The sequence below is a fragment of the Lissotriton vulgaris genome, chromosome 5, assembly GCF_964263255.1.
Source record: "Lissotriton vulgaris chromosome 5, aLisVul1.2, whole genome shotgun sequence".
NCBI lineage: Eukaryota > Metazoa > Chordata > Amphibia > Caudata > Salamandridae > Lissotriton > Lissotriton vulgaris.
Genome location: NC_141693.1, coordinates 306481281 through 306497724, shown reverse-complemented (window position 1 = coordinate 306497724; position 16444 = coordinate 306481281). Strand labels below are relative to the sequence as shown.

Genomic DNA, 16444 nt, shown 5'->3' with positions numbered 1-16444 from the left:
TTCCCGTCTTGTACTCGGGGAATTGCTAAAGTGGGTACAAGCAAATGTTTACTTCCAGATTATCACGCAAGTTTAAGGAAAAATGTAAGTACAAAAGACACATTTCAAAGGTTTTGCAGCCTTTATTGGAAAACGGTATTGATGGACCGGAGCCACTTGTATGTGGTCTTTGTAGACCTCAGGTCGGCTTTTGACTCAATCCCAAGGGTGAAACTGTGAGAGGTGCTAAAGCCAATGATTGTTCCAAAGAATGTCCTAGCAATTCTAATAAAATTGTACGTTACAAATAAGGCACGAGTTAGATTTGGAAATAAAGGGGACTTAGCTGGCCCCTTTGCGATTGGTGTGAGGCAGGATTGTGTCTTGGCGCCGACCCTGTTACACCTTTATATCATTGATTTAGTTAAAGCACTGATCCTCCCAAGGAATGATACCCCTAAATTGTGCTCCCATAAGATATCCACTGTGTTATATGCAGGCGACACCCTTTTAATATCGAAAACTCCCTCTTGCCTACAAGCTATAGTGGATACGTTTTTCTGCTTGTGCAGGTACAGGTGCTGGGAGATGAATGGGAGTAGGACAACATTTATGGTTTTCAACCCATAAAAAAAGGTGAGGGCGAACATTCTGGTTAAAGAAGCTCCACTTGAGCAAGTCCAGGAATGTGTCTATTTGGGGGTCTGCCTCACAAACAAACTTACTTTGGTGATGCAGGTTAATAGGTGTACCCTGAAATTCCAGCAGGAGGCTGGTGCTGTGGTTAAGTTGCTGAAGAAGACCCAGGCCAGTCCTCTAACACCTGCAATGGAGATTTATAATATAATAGTTCACAGTAGAGCTATGTATGGATCAGAGCTATAGGGGCATGTGCAAATTGAACCTCTTCTTAAAGCCAAAAACAAGTTTATTACGAATCTCTTAAATCTCCCGCAGAGCACTCTCCACCTTCCCCGGATATATGATGTTACAACGCGATCATTTAGATCGCGGTACATTACATCGCTGTTTTTACAACGCAAGTTGTTACAACGACTTGCTCTGTAGTGCGCTGGACTTAGAAATAGTATGATTTACTATTCCAACTCCAGCCTACGTACAGTAGGGAAGGCGTTGGAATAGTAAATCACACTATTCCTTAGTCTAGAGCGCCCACTAGTGAAAGTCATGGTAACGACTTGCGTTGTAAAAGCAGTGATGTGAATGTATTGACCGCATTGTTAAGGTCGTTTCCCACCTTCCCCAGCTCCTTGATATGGGCATTTTCCCGATTCGTTTCACCCTGCTGCTTAGACCCCTGCTTTATTGGCGCAGGCTGTGGTCCACCGAGGAGTAGGAACCATACAGACAGCTTCCTCTTTCAGAAGGGGTGGGTGACGATATCATGGCTTGCTTTCATTAGTGGAGTGGTGTGGCTCACTGGTTAGAGGCGGCAGACCCGGGAGCAGAGGATGGCCCGGGACCAGGGTTCAATTCCCAATGCGGCAGGGTCGTGGACCAGGGTCAGCGGACTCGATAATTCTCACCTCGATGCCTACTCTAACCAAGGATCACACTCGGCAACTCTGGGCATTAGCTTGCCTCATCTCCACAACGGCCCCCCACGGACGCCGGGGATGCCTGGTTTCACCTTGGCGATACCCAGTAGGGACCATCTCACAGGGAAAGCCAGGACGGGTTCCCCAGCGGTCTACAGCGCAGAGATACTCCTTCGGGAGTCGATTCTAGAGCATCACAAAAAACACACAATTAGGTCGATGTTGCAGGAGATAGGTCTATCAGAGCTGTGGGAGAACTCGGATCAATGTAAGCACGTATCATACTTATTGATAACGTAGTGCTGTGGGTATTATCTTTGGGAGCGAGAGATGAGGAGAATCAAGTCTGGTAGCATAAGCCTGCCCCTGCATATGAGCCATTCCTTAACGCCATCCGTTGGTTCCATCATAAGCAGCTTTTCTTGAAGTGGAGACATGACGTACTCCTTGTTAAAAGCTTGACACTAAACTGGGCGGTTGACAAAGCTTAAAATGGTAGGTGTCTTTCATGTCATCAGGAAAAAGAGACTACATCATTTTGCGTTTTTCTGTAGTGCATATTCCCACCCACTGGGGAATTGGCTTAACCCAATATGTAAGCTTTTGGGCTTTATGCTCTATTCCATCGCACTCAGAGTCTTACGCACAGATACCAGTGAAGTAGTTGTTATTGCAGTATCTAAATACATTCATGCAGCATGGCTGATCCGGCTCCGAAGGGGACGTTTCAGATGCGAGCTCTTAGATACTGTCATGCTCCAGTGGGGGGGCCCATATTTTATGGGTCACGAACACTGGAGTGCTCAGGGAGTTACAGTAAGAAGTTATCATCAAATCTTGAATAAGCACTGGCCCTTTTTGATCAGAAACGATGGCAACCTGACATTCTTCTGTGAAATGAAATAAATTGAGTGTTGTTTACTAAGCTTGTTACTTGATCTTTAGCATCATAAACATCTTGAAGTTGGTCCATGTTTTTTTAAAAAATGTTATCATCTTTGTGTTTAAGTCTGTTTTTATTGCTGTAATTATTTAAGATGGAAATGTACTGCTTGTTTTATCAGTCTTTTTATCACAAATAAACTAATGAATGATAGTAAATAATATGTTAAACTTTAACAGAATTATACAAAAACAAATGAAATATGCCTTGCTTGGTACCTCAAAAATCCTTAAAATGACACTGGGTAGAAAGACAGAGTCAGGTGTAGAGGGAGGCAGAGACAGAGAGAGGTTTAGACAGAGAGAAATAGACTAGACAGAAGCCAGAGTGAGAGAAAGTCCATTTCCTAGGAGGCCCTTTGGAATGTGGGGACCATGGCCAATTGCCCACTTTGCCCATGCCTTGAAATGTCTCTGGGCAGGCTGTGCCTCTCCTGGCTTGCCACTGGGTCGACACCAAAGGATATATATGGAGGGCACCTGCTGCCAGTGTTCCTATGGAAATGACGACTAGACCTTAGATGGACAGAAGAAGAGTGACGGCTGTCAAGCATATTGTATCTGGACAGCAGACATCAGAGGGCAGGACTTTGGCTGGCATTAATCTACAGTTGATAGTCCCTCACTGTTATCTGAGAGTGAATACTGGATTGCAAATCCAGTTATTCTCAGCTACTTCACACTGTTGTGATACCACATGGAATTCCCAGGATGCACTGACTGGGCTCTCAGAGAGCCTGGTGCTAGCTCTCTGCTCTGATGGACAACAGAGAGAACAGCTTGTGGCTGGGGAGGCGCAGAGAGTGATGGGGGAGGGTGGCAAGGAATCAAATTTGATCTTTATATATTTGGGGGAGGGTGGTTGAAAAGAGGGTGATAAATGTAGGCGGAAGGACACCATTTTTAAAGTAAAGGCAGAGGGGAGGAGCACAAGTATGTTTGTATGTATTGGGAAGTGGGAGGTGTTGAAAATTGGGTGGCGTGGATGAGCGAAGGGCACCAGATTTTTAGAGTAAGGGCGATAGATAGATAGACAGATAGATAGAGTGAGGGTGATAGATAGATAGACAGATAGATAGAGTGAGGGTGATAGATAGATAGACAGATAGATAGAGTGAGGGCAATAAATAGATAGAGTGAGGGCGATAGATAGATAGACAGATAGATAGAGTGAGGGCAATAAATAGATAGAGTGAGGGCGATAGATAGATAGACAGATAGATAGAGTGAACGTGATAGATAGATAGACAGATAGATAGAGTGAGGGCAATAAATAGATAGAGTGAGGGCGATAGATAGATAGACAGATAGATAGAGTGAAGGTGATAGATAGATAGACAGATAGATAGAGTGAGGGCGGTAGATAGACAGATAGATAGAGTGAGGGCAATAAATAGATAGAGTGAGGGCGATAGATAGATAGATAGACAGATAGATAGAGTGAAGGTGATAGATAGATAGACAGATAGATAGAGTGAGGGCGGTGGATAGACAGATAGATAGAGTGAGGGCAATAAATAGATAGAGTGAGGGCGATAGATAGATAGACAGATAGATAGAGTGAAGGTGATAGATAGATAGATAGATAGATAGATAGATAGATAGATAGATAGACAGATAGATAGAGTGAGGGCAATAAATAGATAGAGTGAGGGCGATAGATAGGTTACTGTAAAACAATGCCAGTAAACAATATCATTTAATGAATGGAAAGAGTGATAAGGAAAATGAGACCTGTGTCCTTGCTTTTTTTTGGGAAGATAAGTTTTATTAATCATAGTAAAACCAAATAGCATTTTAGCATGTTTAAAGGATATACAAGTAATTGCGACACATGGTTAATCCATAACATAAACAGTGCAGTGACCAGTTGTTGTTGGGGGGGGAGTCACAGTACCCCATTCCTCATTTTTCTTTCCAGCAGTGTTTAATATGTATACATAAATGAATAAATAAGTAAATACATCTATATAAATAAAAATGTAAATGTAAATGTTCATTTGTTCAAAATCCTTTGGTGCAGCCCTCATGGTATGTTGATGTTGTGTTTGGTAACTGATGATTAGGCTTTTCAGTCTAGCACTTAATGATGGTTGGTTTTCATTCCCGGGAATGAATATGACTTTGGGCATGGAACCGATCTTTGTTGTGTACTTCCTGTGCGAGTGTCATAGAACTCATTGCGAACCACAATAAAGAACGGTTACATATTTCCAGGTTTATAGTGCCCAGTGCTTAATTTGTGCCAGTGCTCGCACCAGCAATTACTTTTTAGACATGCCTCGTTTTTATAACGCTCCACCAAATGGTGGCACTGTCTGCCTATTTTCAACAAAGCATATCAGTTTAGCAATTGAAAATATACTAAAAAAATATTAATAGAAGCACATCCGGGCCAGTGGTGTTGGCATTTTGCAGAACTGGCAAGGGGCAGTCGGTGGTTCAAGTGGCAGCTGCATCATAAGAAATACATTGCGCCTTGATATTCACGCTTTTAGAAACTAAGCACTGGCCCTTTAACTAGAATAGAGTAAGTATGAACTTACTCACTCATGGGGGAAGGGGGTAATTGAATGCTCACTTTCCTGCAATCAATCCCATATTACTGCTGTTGCACTCGTCCCCGTGAAAATGACAAAATGAACACTAAGATATGATTGGTTCCAATCGTAGGCCTTTGCAAAAATCAGTAACACTCAACTCCAGCTTTCTGTCGAGTGATATTTCTCTTAGGTGTTTGCAATGCAAGTCTCTTACTAGGAGTGCGTCTTCTTCCGGGTCACGCCTAAGCGCTCGAGCAGGCGGATGCCCCGGCGGTACAAGTTCGCTTCATATCCCGGAAAGTCCACGTCACAGCAAGGCCAGCGCCACATTTACGCCATTCATGGAGAACGCGAAGCATTTTTGTCTTTCTCATAACTCCATCCATTAAGGATGAATTGGTGGCTTCCCCTTACGTTTCTGTGAACTTCGAGGCAATGAATGATTCTCAATGGAAATTGTGAATCCAAAACCATCATTGGTGAGATTGTAAAAATAAAAGCAAGAGTCCATCAAAGTCAGGGATATTTAGCTTTCGAAAATGAAGGTTAAGTTCCTTATTCTCTGTCTTTTCCTGAAAGAATCGGGGACCTAGCTGTCAGTGGTGCGGCCGGTGCAGAGGCACCGGGGCGCAGAGGTGGGTGTGCCCATCCTGCGTTGCACCGCTGAAGTTATCTTAAAGGCCGCCCACTCAGAATTGTTTTTTTTAACGCCGCGCGCCAGTGGCCTAGTTCCGTGTTTACATTTAATCTACAGGGGAAATGGAACCAGAGCAAAAAGGAAAAACAGAGAAGAGAAAAGACAAAGGAAAATGAGGGGGTGACATACAGAAACGAGAGGAGGAGCGGAATGAGTGACTGAATGGGAAAAGGAGATAATGATGGGAAGGGTGAGAAATAAGATAAGGACGATGAAAAGGGGCAAAGAACGACCGAGGGAATGGGTTCAGAAATAAGGATGTCATATTGAACGGAGATAAATGAGAACCTAGTAAGAGAGAGAGAGGAGTAAGTGAGAGACAGAAGATAAAGATGGCATAATGAACGGAGATAAATGAGAACCTAGTAAGAGAGAGAGAGGAGTCAGTGGGAGACAGAAGAGGGTAGGATGGAGAGAGTGAAAAAGAGGAAGAAGCTGGGAAGGTGGAGGTATAAAGATAGGCAGGAGAGAGGAAAAGACGGGTAAAATGAGGACCTTGAAGATCGGTAAGCAGGGACACATCTAATACATAACTTAACATGTGTATTTGTAAAGCGCACACTCACCCAAGGGCATCTTGGAGATGAATAACAGATGTTTATTGTTACCCAACTCAGGGCCATATAATCAAGAACGGCGCAAACATAATCGCTGCTTTAGTGGCAGGAAACTGCCGCTTGAGAATATGCCCTAGAGAATTCCAATAGAAGCCCAGGTTCTGGTGTCAAGGACATCAAACCTGGGCTTCTACTGGAATTCTCTAGGGTACATTATCACGCCCCTTATCGCTGTTTTAGCTGCAGTTTCTGCTGCTAAAGCGGCGATGATGTTTGCGCCATTCTTGATAATATGGCCCTCAATATTACTTATTTTATCGGTCTCAGAAGGATGAAAGGCTGAGTGGACCCGCTGGTATTTGAACCTGTAACCATGATGTCAAACACAGGCTCCTCAGTGGACGCATCAGTCCACTAAGTCACCAGACCCGGCATTACTAGTGCACAGACACCTGGTCTAGGTATGAGGGGCCCACTGCACATCAATTATGTCTGTTTTTTTATTTTTATATCAAGCCGGCATCAGCAAGTTGTCCATTTTCCTTACCTGCATTATATTCTGACAACATATTCTGGTACCATAGTGATCAGCTTCCCACTACGAACTGGCCGGGTGGCAGGCATGAACCTTCATTCAGATTTCAAACTCCCCGCCAAGAAACTCTCCCAGATAAAGCGAATTAGTTAGCCTCATGCCCGCTATCGAGCAGTTGCCCCGCTATTCCATTCTTGATCCAGAACAAATAAATGAAATCTTACAGCCAGCCATAAGTCAATAAATTAGACAAAGTCACATAACAGAAAAAAGGCCAGCACACACTGCGCCTAACACATGAACTGATTCGGACCATGGCCTTTCTGTATACGAAAGGAAACCACAATACCTAATAGAAAGACACTGGGGGACTGCTGATGACGTCACAATGTCATACCAAGGGCAAAATCTTGGCGATAAAAAGGCCCCAAAGAGAGTATTCACATCTGTCCGGCGCTGGAGATAGCTGGGAGCAGGATGAGGCATTCATGCTTTGGCACTGCTTCAAGCGCATAGACACTACACCATGGCTTTAAAGTGCTATATATATCAAGGCAAGAAACATAAGAGGCAGAGAACAAGCTCGGACTATTTATATCCACAAGGCAATGGTGATGCCCACCATCTCCGCAGATGGTAAATCCTCCAGCCTCACTTCCCAAACACCAAAGGAGACACATGCAGAGCGGTGAGTAGAACATAACCCCCAAACAGACATCGGTCCCCCTTCGTCCGTTGTCAACGTCCCAGTTCTTACGTCACGAGGTTAGTCTCATCCTGTGTTCAGGATGTACTTATCCTAAAAACAACACATTGAAACAGTTTTATCCGGTCTCCATCCCTTCCTGTGTTCCATAAATAGAAGCAGCCCCGACATTCACCTTGTTTCACAAGGTTGACATGGACTGGCAACCTTACATGTCAAAATAAAGTATTATTGTTTTCTATAGTCATGTTGTTGTGTATTTTAGCTGTGTGCCTTATCCCTGTGACTGTGCTCCAGTCAGTGCTTGGATCTACAGTGGTGGTACTGTCAGATTTAGGAAGACTGCTCGAGTTGTCCCTCACCGTACCCATGCCTTGGTCCCTCCCTCACTGTGCCTGTGGATTTGGGTAGAGTTTTTGGAAGTACATTTTCTCCTTTCTGGATGTCCCAAGTGTAACGGATGGTCTGGCTGCAGGGGTTCAGTGTACCCCATTAGAGCACAGTGCATGGGTTATTCAATCTTGCCTCCTGTTGCTGTTGAGGGAGCGGGGCACTGCACTGCAGTTCATGCTCAGGTTAGCCTGCCTGTCCCATGGTCTGCTGCTTTGCCTGATTCCATGATGGCGGTGGTTATGCGGTATCAGGAGAGGCTGTATTAGTCTGTTTCCCAGGCAACAGGAGATGCGGAAAGTAATATCTAGTACCTGTACTCGTAACGACAACAAGGTTATTTGGAACTGTGGGGCAAATTACCAACAACTAGCGATAATTATCGCTATGTTGGTTTAGTGGCGATATTTTTATCACCGAGCTGCGGCGATTTTTATTGCTTAGGAACCTTGCTATCATCAAGGTTTATCTCCTAAGCGATAAAAATCGGACGAAATTCATGAATATCGCTGAAAAGTCAGCGATATTCATGCATTACCGAGCTAGTGCTCTTAGCCATGTTATCCACCTCTCATTGGATAACATGGCTAAGAACTGCTCAGGGCAGGTGTTAGCTTTTGGAGATATTCGCGCTTAGCGCAAATATCTCCAAAAGTTGGTAATAGGAGATAGCGATGTTAGCGACTGTTTCCAGTCGCTAACATCTTGGCACACCCACTTTGCATGTCATTAGTGATAAATATCACTGACATGCAAAGCGGGCCCAAGATGGTCGCTATCTCCTACTAGCTGTCGCTAACTGGTGTTAGCGACAGCTAGGTAATAGAGAGATAATTTTATCTCCGCTTTCTTGGCTTTTAAAGCCAAAAAAGCGGAGATAAACCCCCTTGATAATATGCCCCTGTATTTTTATTGATGGTCCTATCACCTGGCCGGTGTCTAGAGGAGTCTGGAGCCTTGTTCTGAAACATTCTGCAATTCCTCTTAGACACATGCGGTGTTGCGCCTTGACTAAGTGTTCCCTCCCAATGTTCCTTCTACTTTTCCAGGTCCCAGGACTTGGCTCTGCCTCTGTTCCATCCCTCCCTTATCTTTGAAGAGATGTGTTTTCATTCTTTAGATGTTAACAGGACCCTTTCTATGTATCTGTCTAGAAAAGCTTCCTTCTGCCGGGTTGACCATCTTTTTGAAGTCCGGGTATGACACCCGATCACAGTAACTGTAAGGCACTGAGTCTGCCCGCCCATCTCTGTAGCTTACCTTGCTTTGGGGGCATCTCCTGCAGGTCCAGTCTGAGGACCTTCCATCAGGGGTGTCTCCATTTCTCGGATAGCTTTCAAGTGGGCTTCCTGAAGGGTGTGTGGTAAATCTGCCCCTTGGATGTCCCATCTACAGTTTTATGGCTTACTATCGATTTTACAGCTGATTCTGGTGATTGGGTTCTGGATTCTGTACTTTACCACCTGTATACCGGTTCACTGTGTTGATGAAAGCAATGTAGTGCTTTAGTATTTTACCGGTGCGTTTTTTTTTTTTTTGAGTTTTATATAGCGCGAACTAGACCTGATACATCGGGTATCAGAGCGCTTTACATGAGCACCAGTTTCGTTACATGAGGGCACGTTCATTTTTTGTTAGGCACGGGGAAAGTAAGTGATTAGCCCAGGATCACAGGATGTTGAGCATCCTTGCCGAGACTCAAACCCGGTTCCCCAGCTTCAAGGTCAACCACTCTAGTCGTAAGGCTACATCCTCTCCCCAACTGCCCAGCGGTTGGTTCTTCCGCTTTGGTACGTCCTCATGATAGATTCAGGTGTGAAAGACGAGACTATGAGGTGATGTATTGTTTACTTAATGGTAACGTCATTACTCCAAGCCCTGGTCTTCCTCGTCAAATTCCGAGTTTTCTATTCTCCTTGCCTGGGGTGGGATGTGGCAACCACTAGACGGGATGGATGCTGGGCTATACCCTCTTCACATGGCTCATAAGGAGGGAAAGAGCCTAGAAAAGGGATCTTCCTCAAGTTTGAATTTGAAAGTTTTTTTCTTTGGGATAGATAAATCCTGAAGTCAAACCTCATGACGTAAGGACTGTGACGAGAAACTTAAAGGAATCAGAGTAATAATAATTACGAGTAAGTAATCAAAACAGTAGCCAAAACACAACATTGCAAACAAAATCAGACTTTGGTCTGATATGGAAACCCCGAAAGCACTGCGAGGCCACACCAAGGGGACGACTGTACGCTGCTCCAATGCTAGTAACGAAGCATGCAGTGTGCTGCGGACAGTGGCGGCTCCTACGCATTGCGGAGGAGCGTCGCCCCACTGGCTCAGAGCCAGCAGCTGGAAAATAAAACGATATTCTATCACCATTTTATTTTTAAGCAGCTATTTCACCCAGCGTGTGTAGGGAAAGAACGGGGCCATAGGAGGCGTTATGTTCCCTCGAGAGATCTTCGGTCCACTTCACACAACTTGTTGATTGTCCCGAGGTATAAACGGAAAAAGCATGGTGGCCTGTGCTTTTCCCTCCTGGCCCCCACACTGTGGAATTCCCTCGCGATCCCCCTCAGACTTTGCCCCAGCTATGTTTGCTTTCGTAAATTGCTCAAAACCCACTTCTTTCATTTAGCCCATGAGTAACTTTGGTGCACTGATCTCCCGCATTTTTTTTGAGCGCCATGAAACCAAGTGCGGTATAAATATTTTTAACATAACATAACATAACATAACAGGAGGACTGGTTGTGCACTTCTAAGCGTGGATATGTGTTTGGCCGGCTGTCTCAGGTCGGCCCAAAACACATGCGCATTTAGGTTTCTTCAACCCGACTGTATTTTACAGCCTGGCTGAAGAAACAGCACAGAATCACTGTCTTGAAGGGAGCATCAAACCAGCCCGCTCAGGCCAATCCTCGCTTTGCTCTCATAGCATGAGAGCAGCACAGGGATTGCACAGGGAGTCTGTGATGCTGCCCCATTCCCTGCTGGGACAAGGAAGAACACCGAGGCGCGATGCAGAAGGAGGCAAGTCTATTTTTTTTTAATGATTATGATTAAACTACCCCCCCCCCTCCCCCCCGCATACCACTCTTTATATGTGGCGGCCGCCACTGGCTGCGGTACCTCCACCCTAAATAGAGGTGGATGCATGTATAGATCCAAGGGACACATCGGGCAAATATCCATACAACAACCAATCCTTTCATACGAGCGGAGAGCCCTGATACGGTCCCAGCAAAGATGTCCCTTTTATGCAATAATCGAATCTACCTCAATTTGAAGAACTGAAGTATCGCAAGGCTGTTTTTCATCAACAAACACTGAACAAGAAGTATTGGAAATGATGGCAGAGAGTGAATGGTAAATCAGGTCATTTCCGGTTTGATCTGGATGTTCAAGGGCATGGGACACTAAGCACTGTGATGCTGATGATTGACAAGACAGGCTCTTATTGATAACTCATTCTTGCTGAAACTTTGATCTTTTTGACATCTGATGAACAAATGTATCATCAATGAAAGCCTTGAAAAAGAGGTCTGGGTCGTAAAATACGCGGGTTGGCTGCAGTCTGGGATGAGGGCTTTGAAAGATTTTTGCTTCTACAAGTTACTTCGGTGTAACAGGCCTTTTTGTGTTGGTGTAGTTTGGTGCATTATTGTGATATCTTAAATCTGTAATGTCTTGTTCAGATCAGAGTTCTGAAATAGAATTACCCTTTGTAAAAAAAAATATTCTGCGTAAAATATAATGTAAAAGTTTTCCCTAAGACATTACTGGAATAATGTATAGTAGGTTCAAATGAATGATTCATTTTAGTAAAGTGTAACTGGCATATTTTTTTGCTGTTTAAAATAGTGTTTTGTTATTACGATTTTTTGGCACCCAAACGCCATTTTGTTGATTTAGCTCATTATAAATTACCTGACGCAAGCAACATACATTTAACTATTCTAATTTGGAGAACGTGCCCCACTGCACCGTGGGGGTTGGGGCGCCTGTATAGCAATGCCCTTGGGGGGAGAGGGGGGGGGGGGGGGCTCCACCTCATCAGGTTGAGCATGTTTTACTCATAGATTACATTAGCTTGAGTAGTAAGAATGCACCCCACCTCATGTGTGTATCCACTCTCACACCTTCCCCAATTACCCTCCCCGCCCCCACAGCACCCCTCTTGTTCTGAATTCCTAATGTGTTCTCTTCTTCTCTCTCTGGTTTGTGTCTCTCCCTTTCCTCTTCACGTCCGCCTCCGTCTTGAAACCACTTCACTCCCCCCTTCAGCCCACAATGCGCAGCTCCTCCTGTCGTTCAAACCTTTCTTTCTCCCTCTTCAGTTTTCCATCTCCCTTCGCCTTCGCCTTTTTATTTTCACCTCTCCCTCGGGTTGCTGTTGCTTCTCTCCTTCTCCCCTCTCTTTACTCTCTTCTGGTTCCCGAATGTAACACTCGCCTCGCCCCTCTACTTTCACTCTGTGACCCCTCGTTGCACCTTGACCCTTCTCTCTCTCCCATTCCCAACTTCTCCTCTCTCCTTTGACCTTCCCTTTCCTTCCCTATCTTCTGCTTGTCCCAATAATTTACCAATGTCTCTCTGTCTACCCCTCTCCCTTTTCTTTCCCTTCCCCGTACCACCCCTCACACCCCACCAACGCTCATCTTCTTTGCTCTCACCCTCCTCTGTTCCTCCCCCGCTTTGCCTTGCACCCTCACTGCCCTCCCCCCGCTTCCCCCTCAAATCTATTTCTTTTCACTGCCCAACCCCCACCCTCTCATCCCGCGCGGTTCGCCTTGACCCTTCTACCCCTCCGCCCCCTTTCATCCCCCGCTTCTTCCCTCCACCCCCACGGTGTTCCCTGCCACCTCTCTCCTCACTCCAGAACAGTGACACACACGCATCAAAAGAAAAGTGTGGCGGGCAGCCCACTCCGCCCTGCGCGGCCCACCCTCAGCAGACCAGGCATCACCCTGCGGCACAGGCCAAGCGGGCCCCCCGCACCCCACCCCCTGAGATCGACCGCAAACACCCGGACCCCTCTCCCCAATTCAAATAAACTTTACCCCCACGACAAACACACACACACAAAACACCTCGAGCCACACACCGAGTCTAAATATAACTTGGCTCTTAGTAACCAGCCCACGCCTCGCTGCCAGCAAACTCCTTACATTCTGGGGGGAGACACTTTCTGCAGCAGGAAACCACCCGGGCTGTGAAAGCCTGGCACAGAAGAGACAATGAATCGGTGCATTGGCAGAGCTTTTGATACCAAGCACCGCATACCTGATGTGCGTGATATTTGTCGTCATCGATTCAATTTCATGTTTATAGGTTTTTAATTTTTCATTGCTATTTCACGTTTATTCTACCGTGATCGCATGAGTGCATTCGTCCTTATTTTCTGTGCCTCGCAGTTCAACAGTTTTCTCGTCATCTGTACACTATGCCTACATTAGTAAATGTCCGTCTTATAAAGCGCTAAATTCGGGCGGTGTGCCTGTTTCTGGGCGCTGCCGCGTTTCTGGCAGAGCAGGTACAAGAGACCTTGGAATATAAAGAGATCTGCCCAGGATCACACAGTTTGTCTGATCCTGGTCTCCTGTTTCAACAGCCAACAATCGGTATTACCCTGGATTCATTTTTTGGTTGATGTTTATGAGGTAGATGCCTGCACGTTTATCCCATTAACATCTCACCGACCTTAAAGAGCTAGCAGGACAAACAATCTGTGCGCTTTGACACTTTAAAACACTTCCCATGGACGCTCATGCAAATAAATGTAAATAAAGCTGTTAATCCGATAACTGCATAAATACAATTTTGCCTCGAGGCAAAACATGGATACATATATTGTTGGTGCAATTCACCCCCCCCAAAAAAGAACTAGATACGGAATGTTGTGTGAGATTCGTGTGCAAGTGCTATTGTATTGGGTATAGAAAGTGTATTATTGCATTCTTAATATTGGGGGCACGAGCTGCCAGATTCCAAGATCGTGGCTGCCCAGCTCTTCTTACCTGGTGCAACTGAGCTGGATGAGGAAGAGGAAGATGAGGCTGAGGAGGATCCAGGAGGGGAGGCCCATCTCTGTCCTTGGCATCACATTGACATTGCTTTCCCAGGTGTCAGCCTGTCATCTTAGTCCCAAGTGTTCAGTTTCCCACTCTTTTCATGATTAAATGTCCATGGCTGTTCCAAGTGCTGGGTCTGACCCATTGATCACATTTCACTTGCTGTCCCAAGTGTTGAACATCCGTCTTCATCTCAAGAGTTAGCTTTCCATCTATGTCCCAGGAGCTAAATGTCCTCCTCTGTCCCAATTGTTTGATTTCGCTCCCTCTCCGGGCTCTCACATGTCCATCTTCCAGGGGTTAGATATCAGCTGAACGTCAGAAGTCAGAATTTTGCCAGTCCCATGTGTCAACCTCTCATGTCAGCCATAGGTCCCAGACTTCCACAAATGTCATGTAGCACATTGCTCCATAACTCCCAGATATAAGAACCTGTAAATTCCAAGTGTCAGGTAGATGCAGTCTTGCCGGGTCCACCTTCGCTGTCAGATGGAGCAGGAATTCCACGACACATGTAAATCTCGTGGGCCAGAGGAAGCCTCGTCACAGTCCGCTCTGACTCCCCAAATTACTGTGTCTCCTATCAACGGGGAAACTTTCAATAGACTCCAACATTCCAGGTGTCGACAGAGTCCTAAATGTCAATTCAAAGAAGATCGGGGCAATGCAACTCTCAGAAGACTCAAGTGACCACATTTTGAAGACCTCATCTTGGATGAACCAAAACTTGCAGTACTATAAAGAACCTGACATCCCAACTCTCTGAAGGTCCCAACTCAACATCTCTGATGGATGTACACTTGGAGTGCTATGGAGAACCTGACAGCCCAATTTTCTGAAGATCCCAACTCTATATATTTGATGAATCAAATTTCACATTTCTATGAAATACCCAACTTTACAACTCTCTGAAGAGCCTGAATGACATTACTGATGATCCTAAACTTGGGGTACTATGAAAAACCCAATCTGGCAGCTCTACGAAGGCCCCAAGACCACGTCTCTGATGAACCAAAGCTCGCAATTCTATGAAGGACCCACCATCCCACTGTCGGCAGATCCCACCACCACATCTCTTATGAACCTAAGGTTGATCTACTGTGAAGAACACCACTGATGAATCTCTGTAGATCCCTATAAAATATCTCTGACAAATTAACGTTAGCGTACTAGCAGGAACTCAACATCCCTACTCCGACAATCTTAATATCTCTCCATAGAAATCAGAGCAAAACAACTGTCCAATGATACTCCCAGACCATCTGCGTTAAAACGTTCGCTATAGATCTACCGCAACCGTCTCTTCATCTTTTAAAATATTTAAGTAGTTGGCACTCAATGCCGCCAGACAATCCTGAAGCACCCTTTTCTATGACCACCCCACCCTGAGATCTTGCAATATAATAAAGCAACACAGCATTGACAATTATGGTACCTCCTATTCTCTAACGAGCCTTGTGCAACAGAACATGACCCCACCCCCAGGTCTCTGAAAATCATGGCATCCCGCAATTAAGAAGACACTGGCAGATGGCATATCTGAAGCCTGTGGCACTCCAGGGTTCTGTAAACTATCAATCACAGGCCTTGGCAGAGACTCAGGTTCAAGGTGTCCTCCGAATTTAAAATTACAGATTTCACTCCAAATCTGTGAAGAATATCACAGATCAGGTGACTGAAAATGCTCAAATTTCAAATCCTTCAACAGTCTCAAACTTCAGGTTTTTGAAGACCCTTAAACTTTAGGTCTCTAAAACAACCTCAAACTCCAGGGCTCTGTAGACCCAGACTCCGCGTCTCAGAAAAATGTCAAACTCAAGGCCTCCGCAAAAATGTAACACTCCAGGTCTTCAAAGACCCGAAAACTCCAACCCCTGATGGCACCGCACACCCACATTTATTATGATCCTAAAAAATTCAGGAACATGCCTTGGCTGCCATTTTTGGCACTGGAGACAGCTGGGCATCCAAACTTTGATCCCCCAAATATCCATGCCCAGAGAAGACCATGTGGCCTACAACTCAGTGAAGATCATTTGAGCCAGGCTCTCCTCTCTTATAGATCGGACACTTGGAGCCATCCGGGAACTGTCGGCACCCACAACTCTCCAAAGTCCAGTACACTCAAAATGGTCTGAAGGCCTTTGGCACCCACGCCTCTTAGGAACCCTATCACCTGTGGGCCTGTGAAGTCAAGCCACCTTCTTCTCTGAAGACCCTATCATCATCCGGCCTTCAAGAACCCGGACACTCGCTACTGCCCGGGGACTCTTGGCACCCACCACTACCCGAGGACCGCTGGCAACCCGAACTCTTTAACAACTCCAGCACCCACAGCTCTTTAACAACCCCAGCACCCACAGCTCTTTAAGAACCGTGGCACCCAAGGTCTCTCTGGTGGGTAGGAGTCTGGCACTCACTGCTCTCTTCCAACCCTGGCGCATACAGGTTTATGAAGACCCCGGC

The 16444-nt window shown here is 45.5% G+C and overlaps 1 protein-coding gene across 1 annotated transcript in view; it reads right to left on the bottom strand.

Moving 5' to 3' along the window:
• Positions 1-15625, bottom strand: part of GABRD (gamma-aminobutyric acid type A receptor subunit delta) — a 237594-nt gene extending 221969 nt beyond the window's left edge. Inside the window, exon 1 of the mRNA XM_086921533.1 lies at positions 13925-15625. Within this exon, the coding sequence (XP_086777659.1) occupies positions 13925-14007 (83 nt within the window). The 5' untranslated portion in view covers positions 14008-15625. The remainder of the gene's footprint in view (positions 1-13924) is intronic.
• Positions 15626-16444: the final 819 nt, after the last annotated feature.